Genomic DNA, 26,344 nt, shown 5'->3' on the forward strand with positions numbered 1-26,344 from the left:
TTTTAAGAGTGAAAGAGGATGCTACTAATAATTACAGAAGAACAATAGACACAAACCAGGATCTGCCTTAATCCTACTTATCTTTACGTTGCTACAATTATTATTTATATGTCTGTCATTCCTTCACCCCCATAAACACACACACACACACACACACACACACAGAGGCAGTGAATCCCTGGAAGGTGTAGAACTCAGCAGGTAGTGTAATGACTGCTGACACATTAATTATTGATTAAATCTTCGTGGTTTTCTTGGAGTAGAACATTCTAGACTAGTGAAATGCTGTAGACAAACAAAAGAAGATGGAAGGGAACATGTGCAGGGAAAGCAAGTAAACCAGTTTGGGTGGAACAGTTGTTTGGAGATTGAAATACAATTTGGGGGAAAATTGTGGCAACTCTTGATTGTCACACTAAGGAATTTCTAACAAAGAAAAGGAATGGGGGAAGGTTTAAACAACATGAAGGATAACTGATAGTTGGATGTAAGATGAGTTGGAGGTAGAGAAAGGCAGAGAGAACTGAGGAGACTATTTGGATAAAAACGATGCAATTATGACTGCCGGGACCACAGCTTTTTGTCATTTAACCTTTTATGCTTGGTGAAAAAGTCAGGACCCTTTGGACTGCACGTGACAGAATCCCAAGTTAGCCTGGTTTAACCAAAAGGGGAAATGTATCCGCTCAGCCTACATAAATATACAAGCATTGCTGCGTCCAGGTTCTCACGGTGTCACCTCGTCAAGAATGTTCTCTCCATCTCTTGATTCTACTTACTTTATCAAATTCATTCTCAGTCAAGTTCGCCCCAAGATAGACATCAGTAACTTCCAGGCTACTTTATACCAGCTTAGCATCCCTGGTAGGAAGAGAACACTTTACCAACAGTTCCAGCAAAAATCCTGAGGAAGGTTCTCTGGATCATGAAAATCAAATCACAGAAATAAAATTATCAAGAGGAGGCATACAAGTGATGAGATCCCAAATGAGCAAGAAAAAGAAATGTACTCATTCCAAAGTAATCTAGATTACTTTTTTTTCTCAATATATTTAAAATATAAGAAGCTATATCAGTCATTTTTACTTTTAATTCAATAAATATTTTTACATATTATGATACTGGACATACCATGTTAATTATCTAAACAAAATAGAAATTATCATTTCACCTTTTCAGTCCAACTTAGAGAAGTAACAGTATAGGAACTTCTGATCACTGATCTTTGAAGAAATCATAATGAAGCCAGAGGAGGGCTGAAAAGGGTAATTTAAAATGGCGCTATCTCTGTGGAAATGCCACAAAGATTTTTTATTGAGAAACCATCTGATAAACTTCTTCACTCTGAAATGACAGGCTCTATGTGTTTGAGAAACATTTATAAATTTATTTGTAGAATTAATAGCCTAATACTGAGAACACTATAAATGTGAATTTTCCATGGAATTTATGTTCTGAATAAAGGGTACAATAATGTTTAGAACACAAATCCCAAAGAGAGATACAAAGATTCAACTAGTTTTAAGTGGATTTTCAATAAGCAAAGAGTTGTGTACAGAATAATTCTCTCTGGTGCTCAAGTTATACATGCATATATTTATTTGTGTATATTTGTATAGAGTCTGAATGAAATACTGCACCAAATATAGTGACTATCACTGGTTGGTAGGCTTTGGTATGATTTTAGTTTTCTTAGCCTCTTAGTCTGAAATTTTTTACAGCTTCTAGAATGAATGTGTGTTAGTTTTAAATGAGAAAAGAAATCAGAGAAGTTTCTTTAAGAGAAAAAAGAATTCTGACATAAAGGGAAACTAGCTCTGCCCTTTGAAGTGATGTCATGTGGTCCTTCTCACAACCTACCCTTGCTCCCTCAAATATCTACGAGTATCAGAAACAGTATTGGATTAGATGGGCCATTGATCTGAAAGAATGTAGCATTTCTTTTATTATGTAAACATTAATCAAATACACTTAAAATATGCTAAAGTGGTAAGAATGTAGTCATAGTCACTGATACTTACATACTAAATCATTTTTATTCTTTTCAAGAACACACCTTTCAAGAACAAGGTTCTGCCAGAGAAAATAATCTGAACCAAGGATCCGGTTTGATAGAAGCTGTCTTTAAAGTATTGTACCACTGTAATTTTTCTCCTCAAACATTTGGAAATGTTTTTGTGAGCTACTTGGAAGAAGAACAATTACGGGACTTTTTATATAAAATTCCAGGTATGAGAAACTTACTATTGGTAAAAGAAGTGTTTTACAGGTACTTAAGTATATCTTTAAAGATGTTTTAAAAGTTTTACTGATGTCGATTTGGCTGAATCTGTTTTTTGTAAGTTTATCTTACATATTTTTAGGTACAAAGACTTCTTTGGGGAATCATGATCCATTAGTTCCTATCAAAATTTAATATACTTGGGAAAAGCTGAGAGGGAAATTGAGGGGGAAAATTAGGTAATGCAGATTTTCTTTTTTCTTATTATTAGGAAGTATTGTGTCATAAAACTTTAATATTTGCCACAGATTATGTTTTGCTATCGAGCATATAGAACATAAGTAAGATGTGAAAAATACTTTGTGATTCTTGAGTGTTTTTATTAAACAAACTGATGGACAAAACTGCTGGTCAATTGTCTTCAAATGTAAAAGGCATTTTTATGATAATCATGGTACCTGTCTCTCTACAAGGCAAATATGCCCTGCCATTGTTTGGGGGACATTTTCCCCAGCTATATTGCTCTTCAGCCTACAGCTAGAGATGTTAAAGATGGAACAGGTTGCATATCTGAATAGGAAGTATTCACGGTTGAGTGTAAAGATTGGCACATTGTTCTATTCTTAATATTCTGCCTTTAAATCTCTATACTCAATGTCTTAGGAAAACAAAGGATGAGGACTTAGTAGTTATCCTGTTCACCCATTAACTATTTACATCATTTACATTTGGCTTTCAACCTATAGGCTTTCTTATACACTGTTTCAGAACCGACATTTTCATAAAATATTTACTAGGATCCATATAAAAAAATCTAACTGGCTTGTAATCATGGTTTCATTCTTCCTGGACTTTTTAACTATCCTCCAGACATTACTTGAATATCTTTTTAACTATTTTAAAACCATTATGTGTCATCTTCTCTTGGTCATTATCCCTGCAAAATAGCAATAGATAACTTTATGTAATGATTTCAAAAACCCGAATCTATCCCTTAAAGACTGTCTAATAATTATCTCCTTTTAAAGTTTTATTTTCTAGTTTCCATGTATTCCTTCACTGTTTCCTTTTTACCCAAAAAACGGCCAGTCATCTGGTTAAAAAAGACTGAATTACTTCTGGTGTGGACTTTATTGAACTGAAAGAGAAACAACCTTGAAATTCCCTCCAACCCCTGCTGTTTTTAGTTGTTTCTGGGGAAGCAAGAGCGGAATTCTCTCTCCATTTTATAAAGGATTGGTGACCTACATGCGACAGCCGTTACTTGCCTGTCAGTTCTTAGGTTCTTGAGCCATTTTGACATTCAGTACAAACTGTACTGAAAATGACCTAGAAGAGATCAGTGGATTTCAGGTGGTGGCCTGAGAAATCAAAGCTGCTGCTTGCTCCCAATTAGTCTTCTCTTCCATCTGCACATTGAGCAAACCCTCCTCCCCAAGGTCAGACAAGTCTCTTGAAACAGGAACAGGTAGTACACATATTCACAGGGCCCGGATTTTGTTGGGGGGCTCAGAGGGGCAGAACTTCAAATTGGTGAAACATCCTTGGCCTTTAGACAAATTCTCTCTCCGTCAACATTAACTAGTCTCTGGAACTTAAGACCTTGCCATTGTCATAAGGGACTGTGCCTTTGTCTTTCCTATTTAAATCTTTGCTAAAAGTTCCTTTTCCTCTGTTACCAATCATAGTTATCTTAAAAACCTTGATAAGATAATAAAATACACTAATTCACAGCACAATTAAGCCTTTAACTGTGGTTTCTGTTTGGCTTGAAAATATAATAGGTTTAAAGGACATACAGCTGAGACACATAATCATAATCCCACAACTTTTGCATTTTACCACTAAGAGATCTATGCTTCAGTAAATTAATTAACTTGCCCAAATCAACTGGAGTACATTATTTAAAAACTAGTGTATTTTCTTCCTCCTGAGACACTGTCTGTGATTTTAGTGAGACTTATCCATAAAACATCACAGCCTTATCATTTTAGAGTGGAAAGGTGAGGATGAATTAGGCAGTATCCTCATTTCATTGCTGAGTAAAGCAGGGTCAGAGATATTAGGAGACTTGCCTAAGATTGTCGTCTGATTAAATTACATCATCAGAACAAAAAAAATGGAACTTCTGATTCATAGGCCATGTTATTTCTCTCTTTTTTTTTTCTATTTGACTAACCTTTTTGAAACATTTGCTTTATGAGCGTATGGATTCGGTAATGAAATATGTAATCTCACTTTTTTAAATTTTATTTTTTATTAAAGTGTGGTTGATTTATATTGTTAGTTTCAGGTGTACAGCAAAGCAATTCGGTTATACATATACATACATATTTTTTTCAGATTCTTTTCCATTATAGCTTATTACAAGAAATTGAATATAGTTCCCTGTGCTATACAGTAGGTCCTTTATCTAATTTATACATAGTAATGTGTATCTGTTGATCCCAAACTCCTAATTTATCCTCCCCCCAACCTATTTCTTTCCCCTTTGGTAACCATGGTTTTCCTATGTTCATGAGTCTATTTCTGGTTTATAAATAAAATTTGTATCTTTTTTTTTTTGGATTCTACATATGAGTGATATTATATGATAGTCTTTCTCTGTCTGACTTACTTCACTTAGTATGAGTCTCTAGGTTCATCCGTGTTGCTGCAAATGGCATTATTAGAAATCTAATACATAACTTCTTAAAATGAACATAAGCAAGGAGGGGAAATAAGAGATTTGTAGATATTTAAAAATCCTTGCATCCCTCAGATAAATCCCACTTGATCATGGTGTATGGTCCTTTTAATGTATTACTGGATTCGGTTTGCTATTATTTTGTTGAGGATTTTTCCATCTATGTCTATCAGTGATATTGGCCTATAATTTTCTTTTTTTGTGTGTGATGTCTTTGTCTGGTTTTGGTATCAGGACGATGATGGCCTCACAGAATGAGTTTGGAAGTGTTCCTTCCTGTGAAATTTTTTTGGAATAGTTTGAGAAGAATAGGTGTTAACTCTTCTCTAAATGTTTGGTAATATAATTCACCTGTGAATTATGTCACTGGTAATTGGTCTGTTCATGTTTTCTATTTCTTCCTGATTCAGTTTTGGAATAGTGCACATTTCTAGGAATTTGCCCATTTCTTCTAAACTGTTTCATTGGTGTATAGTTGCTTGTAGTAGTCTTTTATGATTCTTTGTATTTTTCTTGTGTCAGTTATAACTTCTCCTTGTTCATTTCTGATTTTATTGATTTGGGCCCTCTCTCATTTTTTCTTGATAAGGCTGGCTCAAGGTTTGTCAATTTTGTTTATCTTTTCAAAGGACTATCTCTTAGTTTCATCACCATGGTGGTTTTAACAATGAATTGTCATTTGAGAAATATCACCTTGAAATGTGAAGGGAAAAAAATCACATAGGTGCTCTTCTCTATTGAGTCAAGAGATAGTCCCTGGACTTTCCAGCCATATTAAAAAACAAATAAAAACTTATATTGCATTTATCACACAAGTAATATATAATCATTACAGGTAATAATTATTACTGGAAGAAGGCAAGATGGTGGAAGGGAGGGAAGAAAGAAAGGAAGGAAGGGGGAGACAGAGGGAAGGAAAAGTAAAAGAAGAAGAAAGGAAGAGGAAAATCACCTGAAATTCCATTAGTCAGTGATAATCACCATAAAACATTGTAGAGTACACCTTTTAATTCTTTTTCATATGCATGTAGATATATTTTTCTAATAAAAATAGGTATCTTACTCTTCTAACCTGCTTTTATTTTTTTTTACCTAATCAACATATGGCTTTATTGTGAAGATAGATATACCTAAGCTAATTAAACAAATCACCAATTGTTGGCCATTTAGACTATTTCCAATTTTTCTTCATATTATTTACATAATCATAATTAATTTCTTGGGATAAAGTTCTAGAGAAGGAATAAATATGTTAATAGGTCATTAAAGTGCTAAAGCTTTGGGTATTATTACCAAGTTGCCATCTAAGAAGGTCATACAATTTATATTTTCACCAGGAGAGTCCCCAAAGTACCAGCAAATATTGTCATTCATTGTAATTTTAATTACCATTCCCTTTTAGTACCAAGAAGTAACTTTTTTCCCCCAAATGTTTATGGACAGTTCATCAATTATATGATTTCTAGACCCGAAGAAGTCCTCCTTTCTAGCTTTAAACTAGATTATTGAGAAGCCGAATTCCCAATTGAGCAAGGCACAAAATATTGCCGGATTCTGCTAACTCTAACATGTTGTCTGACTTTAAAGTGTCAGCGTACATGGAATCCGAGCCAGAGGTCATCCGATGCTTGAGACTGGCACTGACTGACGCTGTCAAGGACATTGTACAGCAGATAATATCTGTGATGAGCTGTGGGAGAAACGGGGAGACAAGCCTAAACAAGCACCGTGTTCCTGAACGTCTGCGTGAGAGTATTCCGAAAGAATGGAATTATGTCCCGAGAGAAACCAAAAGGAGAGAATCAAGCAAAGGTATACTTCTTTTTCATTAAGAGCACATCCCTGAAGAAGCAATTTTCTAAGATATAAGAACAAGTAAAATTCTAAAGATTGTAAGATTTGTAAATTGTAATAGTCTTCTTTCCACCTTGTATTTTTAGGATCCCTAATTTTCGTTACTATGATCAAAAAAACTAGAAATGAGAACAACTCAAGTGGTTATCTTCTTTACTTAACTAACAGTTCAAAATTTTTTGTGATATTTTGTGTTCCTGTTGGCATTCACAGATTTGTCACATGATTTTAAATCTATTAAGTAATTGAAAATTCATACTCTCAAGAAGATTGCTCTAATACTTAGTTTAATTATTCTTTTTTTGAAATTTTTCCTTTACAACTGTCAATTATTACTTTCTTTTCTCCTGTTAATACACCTACATATGTAGCTTTTAGGTCAAAAATAGCACCCCATTTAGTAGCTACACATACTTTCTTGGCAGGGTTTTCCCCCCCCCAATATCTATGGTTCTGGATTCAATGCACTGTTCCTCTTCAGAGCAATGCATCTACCAAATGTATTTAAGAACTACCGGTTACCTACATTATTCTTTTTTTTATTAATCAAGTCCTCTCTTCTTAAACGGTTTCTTCCTACCTGGATATTTTTACTTTCCAAGAATTAAGATTCCTTTGAATGAATCTTATGTATCCATCTGTATTCATGAATCTTCTTTAGGATTTTTTTTTATTTTATTTTTTAAAAAATTATTTAGGGCGGGTATAGCTCAGTGGTAGAGTGTGTGCTTAGCATGCAAGAGGTCCTGTATTGAATCCCCAGTACCTCCATTAAAAAAAAAAGAAAAGAAAAACAAATTAAAATAAATAAATGAATAAATAAATAAATAAAAATTATTTATTACTTGTCTCTTTTTTTGGGAGGGTAGTCAGGTTTTTTGTTTTTTTTTTAAATAGAGGTACTGAGGATTGAACCCAGGACCTTGTGCATGCTAAGCACACACTCTACCACTGAGCTATACCCAGCCCCCTAGGATTTTTCAAATAAAGCTTTTCGCTTTTATTTTCATCTTTAAAGAAGACTATTTTTTCACTAACTCTGAGGAAACGTTCAAGAGTAAAATACTCCAGCTGAACCTACTAAGATCAATTGCGGGGACTAGCCTTTCTTTTATTCTTCTCCATGGAGATCCTAAATAATGTGCCTCTTATCCGGCAACCTGATATAAGAGACTCAAATCAATTATCTATCTTTGACCTTTCATAGTAATGCTTTAATTCTGTCCAAGCCCTATTAAACTGCCTCTGACTCTAGTAAAGCCATTTAATTGAAATGGGAAAATGTCAGCTTTTCATTACTTAGATTCTTCCTCATCTGAGTTGTTGCCATCTCTCTTTATAGGTTTTGGGAATTTCATAGATTTTGAGCAACACGGGAGTCAGGATCTGTAGTTTACATATCATGTCATATGAGTAGAACTATTTTGCTTGTGACTTTCAAGTTGCCAAATTCATGAACATCTTTTTTTTTTTCATAAGCATTTTGGAACTCTTCCATAACAATTCCAAGAGGCTCTGTTTCCCCCCAAATGCTTGCTTTGTAGATACCAGTTCTTGTGGTTTTCCTTATTATATGATGCTCATCATAATATTATCACTATGAGTAGAAGTACAACTTAGCCATGAAGGAGTGTCAAATCACATAAACACATAAAGTGGTGGAGGAAAGTGACTTTATAAAGCCAGGTGGTTATGACAATAGGAGATCATTGTTTTTCATGTCTATCCTCTTCTAAACTGACAGAGCTCAACATTTATTTTCACTACAGTGTATACAAGACACATAATATGTACCTGCCAGACATTAAGTCACTTACTCATTCAATAGATATTTACTAAGTAACTTACTACTACATACCTGGCACTAGTGTTGAGGCCCCAGATAAACTGTGAATAAGGTATCCCGTCTTGGTGCCTGAAGACTAGTCTGTTCCCAGATGGATACAAGACAATTCTTTGGTGTGTGGGAAGAAAGAAGTCAAAACTGATAAAATTTCATGCAGAAGTTGTCACTGGAACATTCCCTTGGTCTGTGAGTGAGCCAGTCCTGTGCTGGAACATTATTGCTGGGGAGGGGCTGAGCAGGGTAACCTCACTCCTTCGTTAGCTGTCAGCATTCAGCAATCAGTTAAGGTTGTCCTTTATATTTCGCCATCTAGTTTTAACAGAATTAATCCTCACAAAACACCCAGTGGTTTTAACATAGTCCTGTAAATCAACAAATCAACTGCAGTTTAAAACTATTACTGGGAATATAAGGAAGAGTAAATACTGACACAGTGAAAAAGTTCATAGTTAGAAATATTTCTAACATGAGCTGTTCCTCAGCCATATTATAAGGTAGAACAATGATAATCTGATCAGATTTGGACAAAAAAAATTTTAAAAAGGGAAATGTGTGGGAAAACTATTTGAAATACAGCTTCGCATACATTGTTGTTAAACATGAATTCCTCCTAAACGAATATTCCTCCTAAATGAAATATTAGCTAAAGATAGTTTGAAGTCATCTTGATTAGCAAAAAGTTTCAAAACTAAGCATCCCAAACATGAAGATAAACCTCTATAATTGTTTTCAGCAATGTTTTAAGTCTAATGATATTTAATTCAGTACATTGCAAAATTCATCTAAATGATGAAAAATGTTTAGAGGCCTTTTTTTTTTTTTGAGGATTCTAACTTAATACAAGACAAATAGTCACTGCCTTAAGGGAACATTTGTCCTTCCTGACACAGTGAAAATGATGGATCATGGAAAACACTATGCTGACCAGCTAAAATGCATTTCTCTATTTCTTTGTCAGCAAATACTGTTACATACAAAACACTGAAGATTTAAACAAATAAATAGTACAATAAGTTATACAGTGTAGGAGATTTACTGAAGAGTTGAATGGAAGTTCAGATGTTTCTGATGTAGTTCAGCTTAGGTATTTGCAACCTTCTGTGTCAAAGAGCAAATACACAAAGAACTGTTTGTTTTGTTTCTTTGACCAACAATTAAATGAAAGTTATACCAGAGAATACATTTTCTTACCAATAATTTAGTTTTTAAATAAAAAATGCCTTATGGGAAAATAGCTGAAGTAATTGTTTTAACTGAAACAATGGATTCTAAAGAGGAAACAACCACAAGGTAAATGTATTTGTGGCGCCATTCACATGCGGATTGTTGAGAAAAAGCAATGTCAGAAATAAACCAAAGTGCTACTGGAAGACACTAAGATCGTTTGTTTTATAAAAATCAGAAATAATAGTTTTTATAAAAACCAGTATCACTTATGAAAATATCATAGGTGCACCTTTAAGAACTTACAAGTAGAATTTTCTAAGATGACTTAAAATATTCCAAATAAGAGTTTCAGTGATTTTTGAACATTTTTCTTAAAAATACAAAAATGAAATATTATTCCCTTTATCTGCAAGAACAACTAATTGACATATGAATGATGAATATTTATTAGTCAAATTTCAAAAACAGCCTTTGCCTTTGATAGTTGAGACTGAAAAACAAGTGTCATGATTTCACAAGCATGGTTAACAATACACTTGTTCCATGTGGATCTATGTATGTTCATGGAGTGGCTTTTCCCCCATGACAGCCATTAAAACCAACTATTGAAACAAACTAAACTTATAACCTGTCATTTGAATCAATGTATCGTAAACTGTTAAAGCCCAGATTTTTTAAAATAATAAAGCATATTAAATCATATTATCTGAACTCAATAATTTATTATTAACATTATATGCCATTAATAAACAAAAATTTAATTATAAAAATTTAATTATATTAATTAATTAAAATTTAAATACAATTAGAATTTATTATATAATAAATTACCACTATTAATTATATGATTAATTAATAATTAAATTTAATTATAAGATATTATTTGTATTTATCGAGTTTATTATAAATTTTCTTTCTGAATGTTTTATAATCCACAAAACATATTATAACAGTCAGTTCATGCACAGGAAGGAAAAAATGATAAATATATAACTATACATCTCTCATTGCATTCATTCAGAGACATCTTTTCACACTTTATCAGCTCTGAAATTGGGACAGCTCTTACAATGTATTACATGTATATGACTTAGACAGAATTCAACTTACTTAAATAAAGACAGAAAAATGAGTATGTGGCATTCTTAAAAGATCCCTCCCTGGTGTGTTGTTAACATCATCATAGACTCAGAGCTTCTGTGATTAGTAGAATGGATTTGTCATCAGCCTGAATGTTCTAAATGGAATTTGCCTTAAGCTTTAATAAAGTAGTTGGGGATTTGAGTACCTGCAATCCTCAGATTTTATAAATATCAGTAGAAGTGCAGGTGTGAAGAGAATTGGTAATCTTTACCTGACATCAATTTAGATTGTCAAATGTTTACTCAGTATGTGCAGTTAAGCCCTCTTTAGGATTAACAGAAGGTAAGATATAATCTTTTAACTCAAATACCCAACAGTAGAATAGGGAATATGAGACACAAACACATAGAGAACAGTAAAAAATTTAAGATAATTTAAGAACACTGAGAAGAGTGGTTTCTTAATTTGCTTCATCTATATTTTAAGCCTCATCTAAACATACGCATTTGAATTTAAAAAAATTTATTGAGGAACTATTTTTACCAAGTACAGATCTAGGTGTTTTAACATTTATTATTTTACTTAATACAACAATTGTATGAGATCATTGAATATATGTTGGGCCCATTTTTTACAAACTTATAAAGACTACTCCAGTTAATTTAGAAAATGATTCCTAAATTGCCATGAGTTTCTGAGGAATCACTAGGCTAGACATATGTTTTCCAAGAACTTTGCACTTTTTTAGAGCAGAGTGACTTCTTTAAATGTCACAGATATCTTGAAAAATCTTTCACATTGTTTCATTATTTTTGTTCAGCAAAAACAGTAAAAAAAAAAAGTTTTTCTGAAGAACTCAAAGCTACCTTCTTTTGATTTTTCACTCAGTCCCAGTGTTCAAATTCAACTATGTATATAGTGGATTAAAACACAGTGTCTGGCTTTGTGGGATACTCGAGGAATGAGGAGATTTTTTTGCATGCTCTTGAGGAACTTTTAGTCTGGTTGTAAAGACAACTCATGAATACATCAATAACAATATAACATAAAGAGTAATAGATGATAATACAAAAGATAAACTTGACACATGTTGCCAAACATGACCTAATTACCAGTCGTACGGATACCATGTTCAAATAAATTCGTTGGAGGAAAGAACTTTGAATCAAGAGTTGAAGAATATATATGAATGACCCATGAAGAGAGAGTGTGTTCCATGTAAGGAAAGAGGATAAAACAAAGAGAAGTTTCACAGAAACTGGCTGAGGCAAGACTGTGGAGTGTTTTGACAGTGATGCTCCGGAGACTGATCTCATAACAGCGGAAAAACAGCTAGGACAATTATAACAGGGAAGTTAGATAATAAAGTCCATAGCATAGGAATCTGGCTTTACAGTTCAGGAGGGGAGTTGGGCGCAGTCTGGAGCAGGGAGGTGAGCTAGGAGAGTACTGCCGTAGTCCAGATGCCATTTGTGAGGAAGGGCTTGAGCAGGTCGTCGCCATGGTCACAGTGCGGCAAAACTGGATATCAGAGATGAGGGAGTAGGAGGATTTATCCCTGGTCTGGTATGCAGGGTCAACAGGAATATTTAAGATCTAAAAGGACGGAATGGAGGAAGGGACCATGTGAGGAGAGGAGGGAGGGAGGGTTGGGAGGGCCAAGGCAGTCTGGGAGGAAAACAGTGAATTTGGTTTTAGTTATGGTTTGAGTTAATAATGACTAGGGCAGAGAAGGGACGTGCCCATCAGGGAGCTGAAGTTGTAGGATTGCTAACCTTGAGAAAGGCCAAGACTGAAGATTCTAAAATCATTTAGAAGAGTGCTCTCAACTGGAAGCTAAGGGACATTTGGCAATGCTTTAGAGATATTTGTGTTCGTCACAAATGAGGAAGATGCCACTGACATCTAATGAATGTAGGACAGAGATTCCACTAAGACATCCCACACTGCACAGGTCAGTTCCTTACAACAAGGAATTACCCAGCCCCAAGTGTCAATAGTGCCAACATTGAGAAACTCTGATCTAGAGAGGGAGGATCAATAAATCCTTCAGAGAAATGACCCCAAGTCAGGGAGAGTAGAATTATGTCACTAGGTCAAGGACTCCTTAGCAAATACGTTTAAGAGGGGTTAGTAGAAGTGGAACTAGCAGAGGACACAAAGAAGCAAAGGAGAGTAATAGAAGTAAACATGAACCAGTTTGCTGATTCTTTTATTCAACAAATATTTAAATGAACAACTGTTACAGATGAGGGGCTAAGTGCTTGGGATGCAGCAGTGCCTTCCTAGAGCTTACATTCTAGTGGGTGGAGATAGATAACGAACAAACAAAGGCGATTATTGTTGGGTGGTGGTAAGTGCTATAATAAAGGCAACACAGTGGGGTCTAATGACGGGGAGGGCCTGGGGGCTGGGCTGGGAGGGGCCTGAAAGGACTGCTTTAGATGGGGTGGTGAGGGGAGCCTCTTAGAAGAGGTGACATTTGAACTAAGAATTAAAAAAAGAAGAGCCAGTTCCAACAAGAGCTGGAATGATTCTGTCATGGATTCCAGTGAGGGGAGGAGAAAGGCTTGAGGAAGGACCAATGACCACAACGAGGTCCAGCAGGAGTGCCTTTGAATTTGTTCATTAGGAAGACATTGGACCCTTTAAGCCTGCAGCCTTAATAGATGAAAATGTAAGTAATGATTCTGAATTTTCCAATCTTCATTTGTGGGAGAAAAAAGAAAGTTTGGGGACTTGGGGAATTTTAGGCAGCACTGCTGAGGACCGCTGTAGAGTTCTGTCAGAATATGTCAGGCACTTGCTCTTCTCGACAATTTTCTCCACAGAAATTAGACATCCCTACACAACACTCAAAACAACACAGTGAGGGAATGCAGATGCTAATATTAATCATACCTTTTCTTTCTTTTCTTCCCCAGGCGTCACAAGGCTTGTGGCTCAGGCGGTGTCTATTGTAATCAGCGAGTTACCTACAGTGATTGCATGTTTGCCTCCCCCAATTAAATACTTCTTTTTTCTGTCTGAGAGAAAAATGTCAGAAAACTTTTTTGAATTGAAGAAAGCTGGCCTGCTTGTCTGGAACTTGATTGTAATTATATGTCGGATATTTGAGGATGGAAACACTGTGGAACTTTTAACAGGTGCCTCCCTTGACAGCTGGAGTAAAGAGAAACTCAGTTTAATCTGTGCTTGTTTGGAAAGCATCATGGGAGAGCAGACAACCAACCCTCATCAAATGACCCAGAAGGTCCTACGGAGCATTGAGCAGCAGAAACCCAACTGGATTGAATGCCAATTTTTGAAAGCAAGGAAACTGAGCACCGAATGGTAAGGTGATGTTTTTCTTTGACCGAATTTCAGCAAATACATGCACAAAAACAAAATCACCAATAAACAACCACCACAACAAAGTATTGTCAGATAGGCAACAGTGCTATCGTTTTGCTAATAACGTCACAGGAACTTTGATGAATACAGAAAAAGATAAATATTCCATTAAAAACTGGATTGTTAAACGTTCCTTGTCTTACTAAAATTCGAACCCCACTGATACACTGGAACATTATACTTGTTTAGTCACCGTCTTAAGGTTTCTGATTAAAAGGGTAGTAGTTAAATCCAGGAGAATTTGGTTTCACTCCTTTTCAGTGTGCAAACAGGTATCTACTGGATAGCCTGGAGCTTTTTGCAAATGGATTGGGCATGGAGATTAAATTAAGAAGGAATTAATGGATATAAAGGCTCTTTATTGCTCTCTGTGTACCTGATTGTCAAAAAGGTACACATTTTTCATCTGGTAACGTAAGAATCCCAGAGGGCGACTGGGGCATATCACACTCAAGCTATAAACACACCCAGCTGTTTCTCTATGAAAATGTCAGCCCTCTCATAGGTTTGTCACTGAGAACCAAGTGATTTGTGGTATTGCGAAAGATCTTTAAGGGTCCCTGATGAATTTAAATATGTACATGGAGTCCTCCTATCTTAAAATTAGTCTTCAGCATAGAATTGCACGATATTGATAAAGGAGTTTTGGCTCATATGGCCTGCAGATCACTAAGGCAGCCTCGGGTTTGTTTTTTTTTTTAACACCACTTGCACACACTGTCCCCCTTTCTTTCAAAATATATTCATGTTGCTAGAAGACACTATTATAACTTTCTGCCTGCAATGACTAAAAGTTGTTACTTTTCCTAGTACATGGTACTAGTCAAGAGCTCAGGCTTTGGAAACAGATGGAGAAATACAAATCCCTTGTAAGTGGGCCGTCTTGTGAAAGTTATGGAAGCTTCCAAAGCCTCATTTTCAGGGATGACACCAAGCTGGGAGAATGGTTTTCAAAAATGAAGTAACATTTGTAAAGTTCTTAACATCAAGCTTAGAACTAGTAAGCATTCGTTATTTATGAACTATTAAAATATGTTGCACTCACTGTTTAGGTAACAAATACTCTTTACTGGTTTACATTCATTTGTTAAGACTTTACATTCATCCAAATGGGGAGATGTAAGTAATCATGATTTTTCTGGTCTTGTCGTCCTGACTTCTAGAAACTTCCTTCTGGGGCATCCCGTGGGTAGGAATAACAATAGCAGTCAGGAGAATGCTTAGCAGCATTGACGGTGACCTTCTTAATCTTTACATTTGCATTCCATACCAATTTATTTACAGGCTCTAATTCAAAGACTAAAAGATTAAGGCCACATGTCATTATCCATGGCAGTGGGTATAAAAGGGAGAGAGAAGAAGAAGAGTAAAAGCAGTGGATCTGATTATAGTTATAAAGTTAAATTGACGATACTGATAAATTAGGAGCTCCTCCATCAATAAGATCAGTTTAAAGTAATATCTTGAATATACCTGGGGCTACCTACCAGAATTCATAAGTAAAAGTTTTTCCTTAAAAGTTGATTTTAGTCTAAGTTTTTAATAAGCAGCACCAACACATCCGGCATCTCCTATAGTCGGAAATTGTCTAGCAGATATTTGGCTGATTAGCTGTCCATTGCAACATGTACCCATGATAAAGAATTGCTGATTTTTAAAAATGTTTTACAGCCCTCAGAGATCTTGAATGCATATTATATAACTTGTAATTAGCATAATGCTATGTGTTTCTCAATTTCTTAAATAATACCAATATACAAGAATGCAGATTTAAAATTATTTCATTTATTTGAAAAAGAGTTAAAATTGACCTATAAAGTCACTTTAGGTAATCTCTTATGAATTTGGGTGCTACAGAGATGTTTCATCTCAATTTTGATTTCAAGTTGATTACCTAAGATACACATGGACTTCCACCTCTATGCATTTCTCACAAATTGATGATCATTTCGTTCACAGATCTATACCATGGGGAAAACGTATTTTAAACCATGATGTCTGTATATAGGGGGAGGGTTGCTTTGGCTTTACCATATTTTTTTTTTTGAAGTATGAGCATATAAGCATTTAAATTAAAATAGTTCTTTTAAGATACATGAACTCTTAATTCCTCATGAAGATTATCTTAGAACGACACAATGTCATTTAGATAGACTTCTTTCACTTGCATCCAGATTTAACTTTGATTTTATGGAAATTGTGAGAATAACTGCAGTGGAAAGGTGGCAGCTATAAGCAGTGCTGTCTGAAAGCATCACTATTCATTAAAATAACCTTCACTTTGTAGTAACACTCAAGCTGTAAACAGTCAACTTAGATTCTGGAGAACACACAGCCCAAAAAGTAAAGAAATGTCTGTCTTTGCAAAGTAATTTGTCGAGTTGAAGATTATTGTTTTTCATCATGGTGACCCTGACTTGGCTGGCTGGGTGCATATACAGATTAAGATTAATGCAGTTATTCCTTGGCTAAGGTCTGCCTCTTTCAGGGCACATTCTCCCTAATGACATGATTGATAGGCAGTCCCAAATCCAGAGAGGAACTCATTAATCATAGCATTGACTGAATCCAATCATTTGCTTCACCTGCACAGTGATGGACAGGAAAGGATACAACTCAGGAGCTGACACTGAGACACTCCTTTGTCAGAGGGCCTCAACTTTTTCACTGCCAGCCTCTACAAAATCTGACGAGAAGTTCTGCTTGCCGCCTGTATGCAGCTTCAAAAAATATATTTACAAACTTCTTTTATTGCAACAGGGTCTTTTTTGTTTGTTTAAAGATTCACTCCAGCTAATGAATGTTTCTAACAGTACGATTTACTTTATTTCTTAGCAAGACTTATATAATTGAGAAGTTCTTTTTTTTAAAGAATGTTTTGAAGCTACATGTGGAAGCAATATAAAAGTTAATGTCCAGCAGCTGGCTATCATTTGGTTCAGTCTTCAGGTCAGCGGCACTGACTCTTAGCAGAACTAATTTTATAATCATGGCAAAATCTCAGTAATGAACTGCAGTACAGAGCTGATTACAGCGCAGTAAATTTCATTTAGCCTGGGAAACAGTGGAAAACCAGGCGTTTTCTTAAGACTTAGACTGCAAAGCCTAATATGATCCCAATAGCAATTGTAATAAGGAAATTAGTGTGGAATATAGATGATGTAAGTTGAATATCATGATTTACATTGCACTGGTATGGCTCAAGAATTTTAAAAAATTATGTCATCCATTATTACTATGTAAATAATGTTTAAAATCAATAATAAGCATATGAGTTCCTATAAAACAAACATTTCGCATGTATAATTTGCACGTTCCTAGTGTGGTTGTAATAGACCCTTTTCCTGAAAGAATAATAAGCAGGGTGGTGACTTTTGCTGAGTATCTGTTAACCTAGAAGAAACAGGAGGGTCATAGATATTTAAAAGGCAACAAGTGTCAAAGGCCAATTTCAAATACGCAGTGGTAAGCACTCCTGCAGGAAGCTCCCGGCCTATAGTTAGCATAATAGTCTCCCCTTTTGGCACTTTAATTAGTCTTTAATGTGTTCTAAGACAGGTGTAAAGAGTACGCGACAAAAGACAGAATACCAAAGCTATTTCTGGCCTCAAAGATACTTTTTATCCTCAAAGAGAAAATACAAATTATTTCTTACGTGTTCTTAAAAAGAGATGTTTTGTTTTCATCCCATGATTATAGCAATTTCAACAATTGCAGTAATGGGAAAATGTTTTATACATAGGAGTATAAATGCAATAAAGAAAGGTTTTAAAAGAGACGATTCCGTTTTTTAAAATGCTTTCAGGTGCTTAGTTCTAAGGCACTGTTTATGTGAGCTGCAGCCATTTGGGAAGGCTTACCTACTTGAGCAAAGTCTTTATGGGTGCTTTGAATGTGAGATTTACATCGACTCTCCACACTCAATCTCTTTGATTATTTTCCATCTTTACAATTCTCTGCCACTGATACTTATATGCTTTCTTTGTATTTAGTGCATTTATGACAATAGAGAAAAGCACAGCCTTAGAAGAAGGAGAGACTGCTCTTGAACTGACTGAGCAGAAAATAAACATGATGGTCCTGGATGTCTGCCACAAACCAGGTGGCAGCGAGTACCTGAGGCAAATTTATCACATCATGCGGCTCAATGAGGTAGGGAAACGGCCTTTTTACCGAGCAATTAGGTGTGTACTGGCCTGAGGCAGCGTCTGCTGGCAGCTAAGGGTTAGTCAAGGAGGTGATAATACTTCTTAAAGTCAATACCAAACTCAATATTGCATTATTAATAGAATCTATTCAGCCCCGGCTGTGCTGCATTTGTACAGCAGAAGCTTCACCGAAACAATGTAGGTTTTATTTATATGGTTTAAACAATAACACGGCTCATAAAGTCAGTTTGGTTCTGAATTGTACAGACTAGAGGTGTAGTTTGGGAATTGTATATTTGTGACCATTAAGCTGATGTGAAAATCTGGTGTTTGTGAGATGAAGAATTTTCTGAAGGGAGATGTAGCTCTTCCCTTGTAGACATTACACTGGCGTTGGTGAAGCTGAAGATTTCTTACCTAAAGAGGAACTTTGGAAGAATATTGAACTATATTTGAGAGCAACTAGATTAAGCCAAGAAAATGCATTAATGCATGGACACTGATTAGAACCAACATTATGCTTGTCCACCACTCTGCTGGGTTAAGCGTCTGACCTTGCATGTTTCTGGCTGTTTTAGAAAAAATGTAGAGTGGGTATCTCAGTTATTGAAATGATACAAGTTTGCTAACTTACTCAGGTTTTTAATTTGATAATAGGTATCTGGATTTGAGTGTGACATCTAATGTGAATTAGAATTATGTTTATATTTGCAAACACATGAATGCATTTTTAGGAATAATAAAAAGGGTATAATATGAATAATGTTACGATACAGTGTTTTATCTCAATGAGGTAGGCCTTAAAAACCATAAATTTCCGAGGGTGGATTAAACTCTACCACAGCATTTACAACTCAGTTATGTAAATGTTTTCCCCGCTATTATCTATGTGAAAGTTACTTCAAGTAAATCTTGTTTTTTGGCTTTTTGAGAGGTAACCAACCAGTCAGTAAACAGGTGACATAACAATGTATTCAGGGATCACCTGGGAAGGATGCGTGGACTTTGTAGCTATGAGAAGTGGTCTTGTTCCAACAGTAACACAGCCTATTCACTCTTGCTAATGATCTCTCTTGGTTTTGTTTTGTTTTTTTTTAAGTTTTCCATTTGGGGAATGCAGGCACCTGTGGTTTTAAGGCTAATTGAAAGGCCTCCACTGCGAAGTCATGGTCTTCACTGGCATGTCCACCTGGCCACCTAGATTGACAAAGTAATTGTAGTAAATGAGGCACAGATGTTATAGTAAGATTACCCAGAAAGCCTTAGTAAAATGGCGTCAGCCTCCTTCTGAGCACAGCGACGGCTGGTATACGCTGCCGAACTGATAGAATAGCTCTCTCTTTCAAAGTTCCGTAACTCGGGAAAGATTGGTAATCATCAATAAGCAAAATCAACAAAAATCAGGCTGGCTATTTGTTGGCCATCAGCCACCTCTGGTATTCAGGAAATTCAGAGGCAGTTTTTTTCCCTCGGAGAACTTGTGGAACTCTGAGCTTCGGAACAGGTATGCTCTGAGATCTGATGGACCTAAGAGTCTCTGCTGGGACACATTTTGATCAATTAAATTCAAAGTTACAATTTTTCTTTCATAACAACTGAGTATGCTTGCTGTTTTCAAAACGTCTGTCAGATAGGAAGTCAAACTAAGTAGTTGGTGGTTTATTGTGCTGAGTGAGACACGGTGCTGCTAGGTAAGGGGAATATTGTGAGGTGAGGCTGGAACCAAAGAAGTAGCCAGGCCTCTGCCTTGTGACAGCTTAAATAACACAGGCAATAAACAAACACCAATACGAGGGTGACTGAGTGACTAGTGTCATACTTACGGCCGCTTTTATACTGTGAGGCATTGTTATCCTGTAGGTGAAATTGCAGTGATGTTTCTTCGTTTAATGAGTAATGCTGAGTCTTTATTTAGCGCTTTCAGGTGTGCTGCTAAATATTATTCAAAAACATAATTACAGATACTGGCCTGGGTGAGAGGCAGAATAGGCGTGCCTGGGTTGAGAGACAGGGAATTAATGAGAGAAAATGAATTTTTTAAATGTTTGTCTTTTGAGATAGTGTCCAAGCCCCGAAGTCCAAATGGTGGTTGAATCCTGGCCATGAGCACAGATGAGAGAGGCTGTGACTGTAGACTTGGTGGCTTTAAATGAGGATGGTAGTCGAACTCATAAGACTGGTGGATTTTTCAGTGGAGAGCAACAGAGAAGTGATTACGGGTAGAGGAATAAGCTTTGATGCTACTGTAAGGAGTGTGCTCAAGAAAGGATGTTCAAAGATGTGTTTCTTCTAAAGAAACAGATCACATCAGCAGTAAGCCTGGTTAAAGTGGTGCCACAGAAAATCTGGGGCTTTTAAGAAGGGGTAGTGACAAGTGTCAGTATAACAGAGAGGTCAGAGAAATCCGCAAGGGAGAAAATGCCATTCACTGTGTTCACAAATTGGAACGGACTACTTTCCCTTTTTTGAACTGTGGAAACAAAAAAAGCCCAGCTATAGCCACATAAGGGGAAATCAGTGAGAGACTGTTATTAGCTAAAACAAAGCAGTTTTTCAATGAAAGGGGAGTGTTTTATTCCTTTTTAAATACTTATTTTCAGAAATCATGAGAGAGAAAAATATTCAAAAATCTAAATCTAGGCATACAATTGTTTTCTGATGGCTTTTTCATTATCTAACAGTGTTTAGTGAATCCACGTGTGTGTGTCACATGCCACAGAATTAATCATTCTAAAGAGATAAGGTCCACAATGAGCAAGTTTAAGAAATGTTAGCTTAAGCTGTGGTTTCTTTTGATTTGTACGGTTTTAGGATCTGAAATTTGCCTCCTGTGGTGAATACAATAGGTGTTCTCTAGTTATGAAGTTACAGAGACACAGGGAAACCGTCAGGGAGCTGAGACCAGAGGTTTGGCTTCTCTTTGACTCTACCACTCTCCCCTGTGACCTCAAGCTTGTCTCCTAACCTTTCAGAGGCAACCACTGAACATGGTGTGGGCCAGAGCTTCTCAAACTTTCCTGTACCTACCAGTCTCCTGGGAAGTCTTGTTAACAGGCAGATCCTTATTTGGGGGTGGGGGCTGAGGGTCTGCTTTTCTAACAGGCTCCCAGGTGAGGCTCATTCAGCTGGTCCATGCCCCAGGCTTTGAGTAGCAAGGGTTTTCCATATGACCCTTGATTTTCAGCTCTAACAATCAGAACCTAAGTCCTAACCCTAGCCTTGAAGAAAAAAATTATATTGTGACATAGTAACAATCAGGAGAACATTTCTGTTATATTATTTAATAGCTTGCTTATTAATAGTAAGCATCTGATAGTTTGTGGGAAACTTTTAAGTCATTTAAGTTTATCACTTTCCAGAAGGAATCTTGTAAAAGTAAATTTGGGTTGTTCACCTTTTTATTTGTGGATGGAAAATGAGATATAATGCAGTAGATTGACATTTTTTTTCCCCTAAGCTGTCCCTGGCAGTTGGGGTAAAATTAAAATTACATATTTTGAACTTCTATTGAACCTTCCTATTTTTCAGTCCACAGCAGGAAACTAGAGTTTAGGAGCTCACACTGTAATTAATTCTTCCTAGAGTGCGACTGCTTGTAGTGAACCATCAGAGTATTTAGCACTCTGCTGAGGCTGGGGCAGGTAGCAGCTACACTTAATGAGCGAGTAATCTTGTACTGTGAGTAGTCACGGACCTAAGTTAAGCTTTGGTAACCAGACATGTTAACATGTGAACTGATGACAAGATGATGCCTATTAAAAAGATTCTGTTATATCAAGTGTACATTCATTCTGTGAGAATTTGTTAGATGGTTTTCTAATCTGTCCTATCTATTAGGTGAACCTGTTTTTGCTGGGTTTATTGCAATCCTAATTGCTATGTCCTCTATGTTTCTTCTGAAAAGGTATTCTGTCCTATGGCAAGTAATACACTGGAATCTAGCAAATGTGCTGAAAGGGTACATTTAAATATTGACCAGTTTATTTTTAAAGAGAATATATGCTTCCTACCATCACAACTTGTAATTTGTTTTTGCCCCTTGAAGGAATATTTAAAAGAACAGCTGTTTTCTATGAATGGTTCAGAGCAAAAGCCTTTACCCATCCGACCTTTAAGGACAACCTTGAGGAGCATGGAAGATCAGCCCTCTGCCTTTAACCCTTTCCATGTGTACAGGGTGTTTAGTGAAAACATGCTAGATCAGGTATGTGGAAATTAAATAGTAAATTTAATTAAAACTGGGGGTTTTGTGTTTGAATATTTACTCATAAGCTTTTTTCGCTGGGAAGCAAGAGGTCTTGTTTGTGTGGTCTGCACAGATTGACTTTGGGGAAGTTATTTTACTTTCTTTCTGTTTGTCAAACTGATTCGTATGTTCAGTCTATAAAATTTAACTTCTGACCAGGTCAGTTCACTGTAGGGGGAGGGAGGATCTGCTCAGCTGTGTCTCTGGAAGGCCCGAGACACGGCGGTTTTTCTCAGCCTTCTCGTCCCCAGCCACCCCCCAATATACATACTCACAAAACACCCTGCAATCTATATGAATTTCTATAATTTACCAAGTAAATTATGGAAGTTTTAAATTAATTATAAATAGAGCTTTGAGCTCCTATTTTAAGTGGCATGAGGTAACTTTGCTGTTTTGTAACCCTAAACACATTCCTGAATTTACAATGAATTTGTTAAATCCTAAAGTCAGTCATTTGGAATAAAGTCAATGTGATAAACACCACACATTTTTTAATGTCAGATTATGCCATTGTATAAGCTGCATGTTTCGTAGTTGCATTAAAAAGCTCAACTTTATGCCAAAGTGCTTGAAACCTAAAGTTGCTCTTGCTTTGTTCATTCTTATGGTGCCTTTTCCCAGAAGCCTTCTGACAGAGTGTTTGAACTAGCAGGGCAGAAGAGAAGGATTGCTTGACCTAGAGCTCTGACGAAAATAAGAATTAAAACAATGGCCTAATTCGGGATGCAGATAATAATTTTACCATGCCTGTTACAGCCTGAGTCTGCATTCATCAATACTGTAGTAGAGTAAGACCTTCAGATGCTGACAACCCGGGGCAGAATTCTCCTGCTCTATGACAGGATTGCAGTGCTCCATTAATCAGCAGGTGACAGGGCACAGTTCTTGTTGGATTTTAAACATTGGCCTGCACTCTTATTATGAAAACTATTTAGTTTGAAGGGGCATAAACATCTATAATACTTTAAAAGCAAACATTCTGTCTAAAAATTTGAGTTTACTGGCTGCCTTCCTGTGTTGTACATTAGATTCCTCCAACCGTAGATAATCATTGTAGCTGTTAAATTCTCCTCACTTCATTTAAATATATGGCATGTTGTATTCAGTTCTGAATTATGAGGTTATCTTTCACAGTAATTTTTCTCCTTCCTCTGTTGTGAAATTATCTATTAAATGAGAAAAAAGAATTATTTGTGTTATTGACATTTACAGGTCCTTGTAAGTTCCCCTGTAAAGCATTTTCTTAACTGACAATATTAATATCACACTCAAATTAAGCTGTCTTATAATTTGAGCCATAGCACTTCTAAGTTTGTTTTTTTAATCAAAAACTCTGGGTGTTCAAAAAAAAACCCTATAAATTGATATGTGGAAAAGTTGCCAATTATTTTTGCTTTGTTTTTCAAGGAGTCACCCTTTCAGAGAAACTTGTTGGGCAGATTCCATTAGCACTTGAAGAATAACGACTCAAGAAATTGATTTATATTTTTATAAATAATGGCTACATCCCCAAATGGATTTATAAATTAATTGCTGTCTTATTGGAATAAAAACCTTCTTCTGTGGACATGATTGATGTTATCTGTCTAAGTCCTTGTTCTGGACCCCCCTCCTTCTTAGTTAGTCTATCACAGCTGGAGCTTTAATTTACTGATCATATTAACTCTGATTAATAACTAACAATAGCATCTTCTCATTTATCAACAGTCAGCCATCACAAAATGGAACTGGAATTGGTCAAACTTGCTGCCAAATTATCTGGGACTGGATAAGATGACCTTCAGTGTGCTGCTCAAAAACAGGTAATACTGTTGGGGATTTGGGGGATATAGTTGGAGGAAAAGGATATATATCTTTTATATATAGGATGTACATAAATATATAGATATATCTGAGTTACATAATATAGTTTCTAAATGCTGTTTTTCCATAGTAAACATTTGTAAAAGGCATGGAAATTTTTTTTCTGAGATGAAATTGGTTGTTTTTAGTCTGAAATTTTAAATATTTTTGACTTTGTGTATATAATAGTTCAGTATTGTAAACAGCTAAAGTTACTGACTTGAATGTCATTATAATGCTGTGCCTTTGTTTACAACAATTTAATGAATGCATACAAAATGCCAAGCCAAATCAACTAGTCTAATCAGGGGAAACATATAAGTAAAACTGTCATGATTGAATTTTTTGCTTTTCAGCCAGTTATTTTGGCACCATCTTGCTTTGGTCTCAGTTGCTTATTACTTAACACAAACATGCATACGCACATACACATACACCCCAGGACGACCCAATAAGACGATAATATGATTTCAGCCTAGGAGCCTATACATGTAATTTATTTTGCACAGAAGTATAAATATTTTCTTTATATTTTGGATTAGTTAAAATGTTTCTTTTCCCATACCTTTGAAGTTTTCAGTGAAAACTATAAGGTGTAAATTTAAAATTTAGATTTCTCTATTAAGTATCACATTTTCACATAAGGTATATACGTGCGAGACTGCTTTCATCTTCAGGTGCCATCTGTTTGCTGTCGGTAAGTAAGTACTATTTTCTATATGATCTTTGTGATGTATAATATATTTTCTTAATCTTTTTGAAAAAAAATTAAGTATCTTTTTTTTCTAAAAGACAATAAGAACAGTGGAACAGTAGAACTGTCAGGTTATCCTTGAGAAATCTGGGTGCATATAGGAAAATATCTTGAGAGAGAGAGTCCAGTATTTCCCAGATGAAAGTTTGTTTGTTTGTTTTTTAAGGCAGCTTTAGTGGCAAGAAAACCTGTAGCTTAGATGTGTGGCCACAGTGGTGTTCCTAGTATTTTATCCCTGAATGAAGTTCACCCACCCATCATGGACAAAAGTGAACAATCCAGAAGCTTCCCCATCAAGGAGGGTCTTATCCCAGCAAGCTCACCACCTAGCAGGCAGTAGTTCAGAACGCACCCTATTCATGCACAAGACCCCCACAGGTGCTCCTATCCTGTCCTAAAGTTGCTTGGAGACATGGGAGGTGGGGGTGGTAGAGGAGAGGCCAGGTCTTCTGTTGAGTCTGTGGTTACATGATGTTAACACAATGTTAAATGTCTGTCTGAAAACACTAGGGAAGTTAAGTCATTTTCTCCCTGCTCTTTGGAAAGTTTTGAGCTTATGTAGATGAACTATATTTTCCTAAGTTTTTTCAGCTGTGACTTGTTGCTTCCAATCCACTAAATGGTACTCAAGGGGCAACACATCCTTCAAAACTTACTGCATAATATTGGCATTTAGGTGAATTTGTGTTTTAACAAAAATTGCATTTGTTATTTTTGTTTAACAACTTTAGATATACCTCAATTAGGTGAGAGCTGTTCGAGTCTATTTACCTGAGATATTATGTGTGGGACTGAGTGGGAAAAAAAGAACTCTCATGAATTTAGCCAGAAGTAGCAGGTCAAAACAGTTCTTTTGGAAAATGTCATGAATTTTTAATAGAAACAGCTAGAATCTCATCTTAATAAGAGCCTTAGATTTTAAAAGAATGATATGAAAAGCATTCTGTTCTAAACTACCACACACCACACGCTACAATGAATATAATTGATCTACCTTCGAAGGATGAAAGACACCTGAGAGTTTTTAATCTCTTTTAGCACTTTCCCATTTATTTTAAGAATGTTATTTATGAGACTTGATTAATATTGAACTGGTAAGGA

The 26,344-nt window shown here is 35.9% G+C and overlaps 1 protein-coding gene across 2 annotated transcripts in view; it reads left to right on the forward strand.

Annotated features, from left to right (window-relative positions):
• KIAA0825 (KIAA0825 ortholog) overlaps positions 1-26,344 on the forward strand; it is a 351,023-nt gene that overhangs the window by 149,465 nt on the left and 175,214 nt on the right. Inside the window, exons 15-21 of one of the 2 annotated variants that reach the window (XM_072958369.1) lie at positions 2,050-2,229; positions 6,495-6,719; positions 13,782-14,190; positions 18,243-18,402; positions 22,444-22,602; positions 24,355-24,449; positions 25,135-25,186. In XM_072958369.1, coding sequence (XP_072814470.1) covers positions 2,050-2,229; positions 6,495-6,719; positions 13,782-14,190; positions 18,243-18,402; positions 22,444-22,602; positions 24,355-24,449; positions 25,135-25,186 — 1,280 coding nt within the window. The remainder of the gene's footprint in view (positions 1-2,049; positions 2,230-6,494; positions 6,720-13,781; positions 14,191-18,242; positions 18,403-22,443; positions 22,603-24,354; positions 24,450-25,134; positions 25,187-26,344) is intronic. The other variant, XM_072958370.1, reaches the window with a different exon arrangement.

The sequence above is a fragment of the Vicugna pacos genome, chromosome 3, assembly GCF_048564905.1.
Source record: "Vicugna pacos chromosome 3, VicPac4, whole genome shotgun sequence".
NCBI lineage: Eukaryota > Metazoa > Chordata > Mammalia > Artiodactyla > Camelidae > Vicugna > Vicugna pacos.